We start from the raw sequence: 11,519 nt of genomic DNA on the forward strand, positions 1-11,519 counted from the left end.
ACTTAGCGGTTCGGCAAAAGAGACCGATAGAATAAGTACTGGGCTTACAAAAGAATAAGTCCCGGGGTCGAGTTGCTCAATTAAAGGCGGTGCTCCAGCATGGCCACAGTCAAATGACTGAAACAAGTAAAAGAGTAAAAGAGTAAAGAGTAAAAATCTGAAAGTTTGGTTGGTTGGTTGATTGCCTGGTTGCCTGGTTGCCTGGTTGCCTGGTTGCCTGATTGGTTGGTTGGTCGCCTGATTGGTTGGTCTGTTGGTTGGTTGCCTGGTTGGCTGGTTAGTTGGTCTGTTGGTTGTTTGGCTGGTTGCCTGGTTAGTTGGTCTGTTGGTTGGTTGCCTGGTTGGCTGGTTGGTTGGTTGGTTGGTTGGTTGATTGGTTGGTTGGTTGATTGGTTGGTTGGTTGGTTGGTTGGTCGCCTGGTTGGTTGGTCTGTTGGTTGGTTGCCTGATTGGCTGGTTGGTTGATTGCCTGGTTGCCTGGTTGCCTGGTTGGTTGGTTGATTGCCTGGTTGCCTGGTTGCCTGGTTGGTTGGTTGGTCGCCTGGTTAGTTGATCTGTTGGTTGGTTGCCTGGTTGGCTGGTTGGTTGATTGCCTGGTTGCCTGGTTGGTTGGTTGATTGCCTGGTTGCCTGGTTGGTTGGTTGATTGCCTGGTTGCCTGGTTGCCTGGTTGGTTGGTTGGCTGGTTGGCTGGTTGGTTGTTTGGTTTCCCTTAACTGCCACCACCACCACCACCTGTGTAATTCTTATTATTGTCTCCAACACAAATTCTAAATATTCTGATATTTCAGGTTATACATATTGGACACAGGCCTTCACCAACTCTGGTCTTGTGATCTTTCTGGGGACAATATTCAAAAGCTTCATGAATTTGATTCACAGAAGAAATTCTTCGGTTTGGACATCTACCGTGTGAGTTGACAGTTTTATTTATCAAAATCATCATCATCATCATTTAACATCCATTTCCCATGCTGGCATGTGTTGGACAGTTTGATAGGAACTGACCGACTTCTTTAGTGCCCACAAGGGGCTAAACTCAGAGAAGACAAACGGATTAAGGCGATTACATCGACCCCAGTGCGTAACTGGTACTTAATTTATCAACCCTGAAAGGATGAAAGGCAAAGTCAACCTCAGTGGAATTTGAACTCAGAACATAACGGCAGACAAAATACCTGTTTCTTTATTACCCACAAGGGGCTAAACATAGAGGGGACAAACAAGGACAGACAAACAGATTAAGTCAATTATATCGACCCCAGTGCGTAACTGGTACTTAACTTAATTTATCGACCCCGAAAGGATGAAAGGCAAAGTCGACCTCAGCAGAATTTGAACTCGAACGTAACAGCAGACAAAATATCTGTTTCTTTATTACCCACAAGGGGCTAAACATAGAGGGGACAAACAAGAATAGACAAACGGATTAAGTCGATTACATCGACCCCAGTGCATAACTGGTACTTAATTTATCAACAGCAGACAAAATACCTGCATAACTGGTACTTAATTTATCAACGGCAGACAAAATACATGTTTCTTTATAACCCACAAGGGGCTAAACACAGAAGGGACAAACAAGGACAGACAAACGGATTAAGTCAATTATATCGACCCCAGTGCGTAACTGGTACTTAACTTAATTTATCGACCCCGAAAGGATGAAAGGCAAAGTTGACCTCGGTGGAATTTGAACTCAGAACGTAACGGCAGACGAAATACGGCTACGCATTTCACCCGGTGTGCTAACATTTCTGCCAGCTTGCCACCTTTGATAAGAACTGACCAGCTAAAGAGCTGCCTGCACTCCATGGCAGGGTTCCGGCGGTTAGATGCCCTTCCTAACACCAAATAATTTACAGGGTATACCAGGTTCTTTTATGCAGCACTGGCACCGGTGCATCTACGTGGCACCAGTACGGGTGCCTTTTATGTGGCACCAGAACCCACAAACCTGCAAAGTTCGGAACACTCAGCTGTTACAAATTCCAGCACATGTTACTGAAATTATTGCTGATGTTGCTGTTGTACTCAGTAAACAACCATTCAAAAATTGTTGTGTCTTGGGAGGGTCATTTCACCAATTATAACACATGCACTGTTTCAATATCACTTCATCAATTATATCACATGCACCGTTTCAATATCAGCATCTTAACTGCAACATAACCACACATCTTAACTGCAATATCACAACAGCAATGTTATAATAGTAGCATCATACCTATGACATTTTAATTGCAACATCCTTACTACATCATTATATCTACAATATCACAAATTCAACATCATAATTACAACATCTTAACTAGCATCATAACTGCAACATCATAACTACTACCCCATAACTACATCATATCTACAATGTCATAATTGCAATATCTTTTCTACATCATGTCTACATTATATCTGCATCTTAACAACAACACTACATCACAACAACAACATCATAACTACAACATCATAACCACAATGTCATAACTGATTAACGATCTGGTCTTATATTAGAAATCTCACAACGAGAGATATTCAGCAACAGTACTTTGTAGTAAAGGCTGTTTGCCAACATAACATGGCAGTCCTGGTTTAGGACGAATGTTACTGTAATTTAGCCCCAGGAGACATCGTCTCCAGCTGGCTATACGACACAATCTGTGTCCTTATATTTTCGAAAAAGGGAATCTAGCACCCCCACTCAGCTCAAAACAATATCTGTGTATCACGATTTCCGGGTTATTTCCCTTCGTCAGCACAGAATAATTGTTCAGCTGATGAAGGGAATAACCCTGAAATCACGATACACAGATATTGTTTTGAGCTGAGTGGTGGGGCCAGGTTCCCTTGTCCGAAAATATAAGGACACAGATCGTGTCGTATAGCCAGCTGGAGACGATGTCTCCTGGGGCTAAATTACAGCAACATTCGTCCTAAACCAGGACTGCCATGTTATGTTGGCAAACAATCTTTACTACAAAGTACTGTCGATGAATATCTCTCGTGAGATTTAAAAATGGTAATTTTCTAATTTATAGATCAGTAACTAGTTGTCACCTTGAAAGCTATATATTTCAAAAGGGAATTTGGCAGTGCCACCTCTAGCCGAACAATCATTCTGTGCTGATGAAGGGAAATAACCCAGAAATCACAATACACAGATATCGTTTTGAGCTGAGTGGAGGTGCTAGATTCCCTTGTTCAAAAATATAAGGACACAGATCGTGTCGTATAGCCAGCTGGAGACTATGTCTCCTGGGGCTAAATCACAGCAACATTCGTCCTAAACCAGGATTGCCATGTTATGTTGGCAAACAATCTTTATTCCAAGGTCTTATATTGTTTTATTTTATTTTATTTATTTATATCATTTTATTTTTTTCTCCTTCAAAGGATTTTGCATTTGTCAGTGAACAGAAGGATTTTTCTCTCTATGCTGTCTCCCTACTCTCTGGCAAGATTGTGTTTAACTCCACCCTAGAGAACCAGCCCCAGGGGGTCTTAACATGTGGACCCTGGAAACAAACTTCAAAGAGAAGTATAAATATTTTGTTTTCAAAGGATTTCTTCACATCATCATCACCACCACCACCACCACTACCAACCCACCCCACCCCATTACCATCACCACCACTACCACCACCACCACCACCACCACCACCCTCTCCCCATGTATCTATGTATCTATCTATATTTATCTATATCCATCTATCTATCTCCTTCTCTCTCTCTCTCTCTCTCTCTCTCTCTCTCCATGTATCTATCTATATTTATCTCTATCCATCTATCTATCTGCTTCTCTCTCTCTTTCTCTATCTCTATCTATCTATGTATCTATCTATATATATCTATATCCATCTATCTATCTATATCCATCTATCTATCTCTCTATCTATCTATTTTATCATATTTCTCCCCCCATCTCTCTCACACCAGACTACTGTACCAGCCACGGCAAAAGCCTCTGTCCAGGTGAGGGTCTCTGTGTTTCCAAGAAGGGATACAAACCAGAATGTACCTGTATTGGAATAGATTTACAGAAATCAAACACCAGAAAACACTGTAAGTAGGGGCCATTCTATGTTTTATTAAATTCTACCATATTCTACCAGGCGCAGGAGTGGCTGTGTGGTAAGTAGCTTGCTTACCAACCACATGGTTCCAGGTTCAGTCCCACTGTGTGGCATCTTGGGCAAGTGTCTTCTGCTATAGCCCCGGGCCGACCAATGCCTTGTGAGTGGATTTGGTAGACGGAAACTGAAAGAAGCCTGTCGTATATTTGTATGTATATATATATATATGTATGTGTGTGTATGTTTGTGTTTCTGTGTTTGTCCCCCTAGCATTGCTTGACAACCGATGCTGGTGTGTTTACGTCCCCGTCACTTAGCGGTTCGGCAAAAGAGACTGATAGAATAAGTACTGGGCTTACAAAGAATAAGTTCCGGGGTCGATTTGCTCGACTAAAAGGCGATGCTCCAGCATGGCCGCAGTCAAATGACTGAAACAAGTAAAAGAGTAAAAGAGAGTATTTGTTGGATATTCTACCATATTTGTTGAACACTTTTTGTCATGTTATTTTTGTAGTTTATAGGCGCAGGAGTGGCTGTGCGGTAAGTAGCTTGCTTACCAACCACATAGTTCCAGGTTCAGTCCCACTGTGTGATACCTTGGGCAAGTGTCTTCTACTATAGCCTCGGGCCGACCAAAGCCTTGTGAGTGAATTTGGCAGCCGGAAACTGAAAGAAGCCCGTCGTATATATGTATATATATATTTCGTTACTGCCCACAAGGGGCTAAACATAGAAGGGACAAACAAGGACAAAGGAATCGCAATGACCCCAGTTGCAAAACTGGTACTTTATTTATCGACCCCGAAAGGATGAAAGGCAAAGTCAACCTCGGCGAAATTTGAACTCAGAACATAACAACAGACGAAATACCGCTAAACATTTCGCCTGGCGTGCTAACGTTTCTGCCAGCTCGCCACATATATATATATGTGTGTGTGTGTGTGGTGTGTGTGTGTGTGAAATTTCCCCAAGACACCTGATGAAGGCTGGAGGGTGTATCAGCCGAAATGTTGTGTTAACAACAAACAAGATGAGGACAAATATTCATCAAATGTAAATAATGTAAATAATGTTCTAATTTGTTTCCATATTACAGGTCAGCAATCTCCATCGATTCTGTTACTTGGGAAAAGAAGTGGCCTTCATTATGTGGAACAGAACTTTGCTGATGCGAAGGGCCTTACTTCCAAGCTGCTCTTACAAGGACCCTATGATATTCAAGCGATTGCAGTTGATGCCAAACATGGAATTGTTTATTTTACCGATTCTAAAGAAAAGGTCAGCATCCTTCTTTGATGATTTTTGAGTGTCCCTTGTAAAGTGAATGTTTTTTTGTTTTTGTTTTTTAAGGTGGTACCCGTTTTAAACTGGTACCCTGAGGTTTTATACCAGTAATACTATCTTCTCCTCTGCAGATACTCTGTTTTATCACAGGATATTTTTGCTTTAGGTCAGGTGTAGCTTGTTGTATTTTATCTCACTAGCTTGCATTGTGAGTTCAAATCCTGCCAAGGTCAATTTTAACAGTCATCTTTATCCTCCTCCTCCTCATCATCATCATCATCACCACCACCTTCAACATTGTTGTCATCATCATCATTGTCATCATTATTATTGTTGTCATCATGATGATCACCATCACCATCATTGGCGTCATCATCATCCTGGTCATCATCATCACCATCACCATCATCATCATCATCACCACCATCATCATCACCACCATCATCATCATCATCACCATCATCATCACCATCACCATCATCATCATCATCATCATCACCATTATCATCATCATCATCAGCCTCTGCACATTAGTGTCTTGAGTCCCAAGGGTGTGTGTGTGTGTGAGTGTGTGCGTGAGTGTGTGTGTTAGTTACTGCCTTTTACTCTTGACAGTATGTGATATTTGTAAACGAATGCCCTTGTCATGCAAGTGGTGTCGTTTGTTAACCAAACATCATCATCATCATCATCATCATCATCATCATCATCATTATCGTTTAGCATCCGTTTTCCATTCTGGCATGGGTTGGATGGTTTGACTGAGGACTGGCAACCCAGAAGGCTACACCAGGCTCCAATCTGATCTGGCAAGGTTTCTACAGTTGGATGCCCTTCTTAACGCCAACCACTCCAAGAGTGTAGTGGATGCTTTTTACATGCCACAGGCATGAGGGCCTGTCAGGTGGTACTGGCTTCGACCACACTTGAATGGTGCTTTTTACGTGCCACTGGCACAGGTGCCAGTCAGGCAGTACTGTCATTAGCCACGACAATGAGTTCACTTGACTCAACAGGTCTTCTCAAGCACAGTATATTGCCCAATGATTGAAGGGTACTCTTAAATGGGCCAGTTATGTGACGCTGGCATAGGCCACAGCTATGGTCTCACTTGGCTTGCCGGGTTGTCACAAGTACAGCATATCTCTAAAGGTCCCAGTCACTTATCATTGCTTCTGTGAGGCCCAGTGTTTGATGGTCATGCTTCACCACCTCATCCCATGTCTTCCTGGGTCTACCTCTTCCACAGGTTCCCTCTACGTCTAGGGTTTGCCACATTTCCACCCAGTGCAGTCGTCCCTCTTGCACACCACATCTGATGGTTCTTATGTCCTACTTTTCTCTCAGGGCACTTACAATCTGTTGTGTGTGCACACTGACATTACACATCCAGCAGAGCATACTAGCTTCATTTCTTGCATATGGAAACGTAGGTAGTCACTGGTAAATATCACCTTACTAGGAATCAGGTGAGGGTTAGTGACAAGAAGGGCACCCAGCCATATAAAATCCACCTCAACAAATTCTGTCCAACCCATACAAGCATGGAAAAGTGGATATTAAAAATGATGATGATGATGATGACGATAATAATGATGATGATGATGGTGGTGGTGGTGGTGGTGGTGATGATGATGATGATGATGAAGTGAAACAGAACCAGTGCCTGTGTTTATCATTGGCATAATGACCCTCCCAAGGTACAACAAAAATATGCTTCAACACACAAATTCACAACAAGAATCTCACAAAACCAAAATCAAAACTTGAATGTATACATATGTGCTTGTTGTTAATTCATACTTTTTTGCAAATGGTATTCTTATTTTCTAGGTTATTTACCGAACTTCGGTCTACCAACGGACAGAAGCTAAAGCAATTATTTTAGCTGTGAAAACCGTACAAGGTGAGTTATATATACCTTAAAAAGTTTAATTTTCTATCAGTGTCACAGAATTTGGTGTTGCAAAAGCTGAAAGATGCTTTATATGTGTGTGTATGTGTGTGTATACATACACGTGTTGGTGTGTGTGTGTGTGTGTGTGTGTGTGTGTGCATGTGTTGGTGTTCATCATCATCATCATCATCATATTTTTAACATTCACTTTTCCAATGCTTACATGGGTCATACAAAATTCATTGAGGTGGGGGGTGCCGGCAATAGCAGTGGTAGCAATGGTGGTGGTGGTCGTGGTGGTGGTGGTTGTGGTCGTGGTCGTGGTCGTAGCGGTGGTGGTGGTGGTGGCGGCGGTGGTGGTGGTGGTTGTGGTGGTGGTGGCCGTAGTCGTGGCGGCAGTGGTGGTGCTGGTGGCGGTGGTGGTGGTGGTAGTGGCGGCGGTGGTAGTGGTGGTGGTGGTGGTGGTGGTGGTGGTGGTGGCGGTGGTGGTGGTGGTAGTGGTGGTGGTGGTGGCAGCGGTGGTGGTGGTGTTGAACTTGGTCGTGGTTGTGGTTGTGGTCGTGGCGGCAGTGGTGGTAGTGGCGGCAGTGGTGGTGGTGGCGGCAGTGGTGGTAGTGGCGGCAGTGGTGGTGGTGGTGGTGGTGGTGGTGGTGGTGGTGGTGGCGGTGGTGGTGGTGGTAGTGGTGGCAGTGGTGGCAGTGGTGGTGGTGGCGGTGGTGGTGGTGGTGGTGGTGGTGGTTGTAGTGATGGTAGAAGTGGCAGTGGTAGTAATGGTGGTGGTGGTGGTGGTGGTTGTACCATTTTGCATTCAGACATTCATTAACACTGTCTAATTAGTTGCGTTACTGTTACTGTTGTTGTTGTTGTTGTCTCCCTCAAGGTTTAGCCTTTGACTGGATAACCAGGAATCTCTATTGGACCGATTCTGGAATGGAATGCATCATGGTCGCCCGTTACAATGGTTTCAATATTGCACGCCTGATGCACCTCACCAACAGCTCCCTGAGAGCGATTGCAGTCCATCCTGCTAAAAGGTAGGTATTCTAATGTATTCTAAAAGGCGGCCAGCTGGCGGAATCGTTAGCATGCAGGGCAAAATGCTCAGAAATATTTCGTCTGTCGCTACGTTCTGAGTTCCAATTCCGCCGAGGTCGACTTTGCCTTTCATCCTTTCTAGGTCGGTAAATTAAGTACCAGTTACGCATTGGGGTTGATATAATCGACGTTAATCCGTTTGTCTGTCCTTGTTTGTCCCCTCTGAGTTTAGCCCCTTGTGGATAGTAAAGAAATAGGTATTTCGTCTGTCTTTACGTTCTGAGTTCAAATTCCACCGAGGTCGACTTTGCCTTTCATCCTTTCTAGGTCGGTAAATTAAGTACCAGTTACGCACTGGGGTTGATATAATCGACGTTAATCCGTTTGTCTGTCCTTGTTTGTCCCCTCTGAGTTTAGCCCCTTGTGGATAGTAAAGAAATAGGTATTTCGTCTGTCTTTACGTTCTGAGTTCAAATTCCACCGAGGTCGACTTTGCCTTTCATCCTTTTGGGGTTGATTAAATAAGTACCAGTTATGCACAGGGGTCGATATAATCGACTTAATACCTATGTCTGTCCTTGTTTGTCCCCTCTAAGTTTAGCCCCATTGGGCAGTAAAGAAATAGGTATTTCGTCTGTCTTTACGTTCTGAGTTCAAATTCCACCGAGGTTGACTTTGCCTTTCATCCTTTTGGGGTTGATTAAATAAGTACCAGTTACGCACTGGGGTCGATATAATCGACATTAATCCATTTGTCTATCCCTGTTTGTCCCCTCTGTATTTAGCCCCTTGTGGGTAGTAAAGAAATAGGTATTTCGTCTGTCTTTACGTTCCGAGTTCAAATTCCGCCAAGGTCGACTTTGCCTTTCATCCTTTCGGGGTTGATTAAATAAGTACCAGTTACGCACTGGGGTCGATATAATCGACATTATTTTTATTATTATTATTATTATTATATCATTATCATTATTTTTATTATTATTATTATTATTATTATTATTATTATTATATTATCATTATCATTAATTTATTATTATATTATTATTATTATTATTATTATTATTATTATCATTATCATTATTTTTATTATTATTATTATTATTATTATTATTATTATTATTATTATTCAGTAGTTTTATTTTTATAGCGTGCTTTCACTTCACTACCGAGCACAGCTCTGTGTGCCTTGGGTATGTGCTGTGATTTGTTGTGATGCTCTGATGGTTATTGTATGGAAAGTGTTCTGCGTAGGATGTGTGCAGTGCCTAGTAGTGCAATTTTCTGTATGTTATATGTGTTTGTAAGTCCTGGTGTTTTGTTATGTATTTGTCTGAATATTTTTTTATCATGCCTAATGCACCTACTATGAGAGGAATTGTTTCTGTTTTCAGATTCCACATTCTAGTTACCTCTATTTCCAGGTCTTTGTATTTTGAGAGTTTCTCCATTTCTTTTAGAGACACGTTGTCATCAGCCGGTATTGATACAGCAATTAGAAAGCTTTTTTTTTCTTCATGATCTCTGACAACTATATCTGGTCTGTTGGCCTTAATTCTCTATCTGTGTGTATCGGCATATCCCAGAGTATGGTTGCTTTCTCGTTTTCTGTGACCTTTTCTGGTGTGTGCCTATACCATCTTTTTTCTGTTGTTATTCCATAATGTTGGCATAGCTTCCAATGTATGTAGGTTCCAACTCTGTCATGTCTGTGAATATATTCCTTCTTAGCCAGGACTGGGCAGCTAGAGATAATATGATTTATTGTTTCTTGTCCATCTCCACATATTCTGCAGTTACTTGTAATATTTCTTTTCATTACATGTTTTTGGTAATTTCTGGTGGGGAGGCTTTGGTCTTATTATTATTATTATTATTATTATTATTATTGTTATTGTTATTATTATTATTATTATTATTATTATTGTTATTGTTATTGTTATTATTATTATTATTATTATTATTATTATTAGGTTGGTGGGTTGGCAAAAACGGTTAGAGCATCAGAAAAAAAAATGCCTTGAATCATTTCTTTTGGCTCTAAACATTCTGAGTTCAAATCTCATTGAAGTCAACTTAGCTTTTCATCTTTCTGAAGTGGAATCAATAAAATAACATAAGATTATTATTATTATTGTTGTTACTGTGGTAACAAAATTATACATTTTGTTGTTAGTAAACATCATTTGTTTTTCTTTTCGTTAGATTTCTCTACTGGACTGATGTCAGTGCTGCTAACGCTGGAATTGAGCGAATCGGTCTGGATGGTGAAAGCGGTCGGAAAATAATAGCCAAAGATTCCTATGCAGTAAGTCTAGCCATTGACTTCCAATTAAACAAGTAAGTCTCTTTAGAACCATATTAACATATTTCCTCTTTGTAATCTTTGTTACTTATCCCAGTGGGATCTTGGCACAGTTCTCAGACTGGCCAGCTCCTGTCAAACCATCCAACCCATGCCAGCACGGAAGACAGATGTTAAATGATGACAAGGATAATATACAGATATGTACACATCATCTATATTCCCCCCGCCCCGTGCCTGTCATCTCTTATGTCCCTGCCGTAAGGCTTCACTTCCACACACACCAGCTTAACCTTTTTGATACCAACCCAGCTGAAACAGGCTCTGGCTCTGTAGTACAAATGTCTTGTTTTTATAAGTTTTTAATTAAAATCTTCCACCAAACCTTAGTCACAATTTATGTTCCTAACATTAACTTAATGATAACTAAGTTATTTTACTAAATTCGTTGTTATATTTAAAATTTATTGAAAGAAACACAGAGTATCTCAACAGAAATATGGTAACAAATGGGTAAAAATATATAATAGAGAAACAATTCTTAACCCTTTTGATACCAACCTGGCTGAAACCACCTCTGGCTCTGAGTACAAATGTCTGGTTTTCAGAAGTTTTGAATTAAAATCTTCCACCAAACCTTTGTTACAATTTATGTTCCTAACATTAACTTAATGATAACTGAGTTATTTTACTAAATTCGTTGTAATATTTAAAATAATTGAAAGGAACACAGAGCATCTCAAAATAAATACAGTAATGAAAGGGTTAATTTAATTCGTCCTTAGTCGAAAGACACCTGTTGTTATGTCCTTTATTTGCATTTGTATTTGTGTACCTTTTCTCCGTTTTTTTCTGTCCTTGTTTTCGTATACATTCGCTGCTTTCTTCTAAGGAATCTTATGCTCTTAGCTTAGTTTTTCCTTGGGGCTGGC

The 11,519-nt window shown here is 41.1% G+C and overlaps 1 protein-coding gene across 1 annotated transcript in view; it reads left to right on the forward strand.

The window, feature by feature from the left end:
* The window catches only part of LOC115221553 (low-density lipoprotein receptor-related protein 5-like), a 63,453-nt gene that overhangs the window by 24,303 nt on the left and 27,631 nt on the right, over positions 1-11,519 (forward strand). Inside the window, exons 8-14 of the mRNA XM_029791753.2 lie at positions 791-911; positions 3,390-3,534; positions 3,933-4,058; positions 5,166-5,347; positions 7,187-7,259; positions 8,131-8,284; positions 10,488-10,622. Of these exons, the coding sequence (XP_029647613.1) occupies positions 791-911; positions 3,390-3,534; positions 3,933-4,058; positions 5,166-5,347; positions 7,187-7,259; positions 8,131-8,284; positions 10,488-10,622 (936 nt within the window). The remainder of the gene's footprint in view (positions 1-790; positions 912-3,389; positions 3,535-3,932; positions 4,059-5,165; positions 5,348-7,186; positions 7,260-8,130; positions 8,285-10,487; positions 10,623-11,519) is intronic.

The sequence above is a fragment of the Octopus sinensis genome, linkage group LG18 (assembly GCF_006345805.1).
Source record: "Octopus sinensis linkage group LG18, ASM634580v1, whole genome shotgun sequence".
NCBI classification, from domain to species: Eukaryota; Metazoa; Mollusca; class Cephalopoda; order Octopoda; family Octopodidae; genus Octopus; species Octopus sinensis.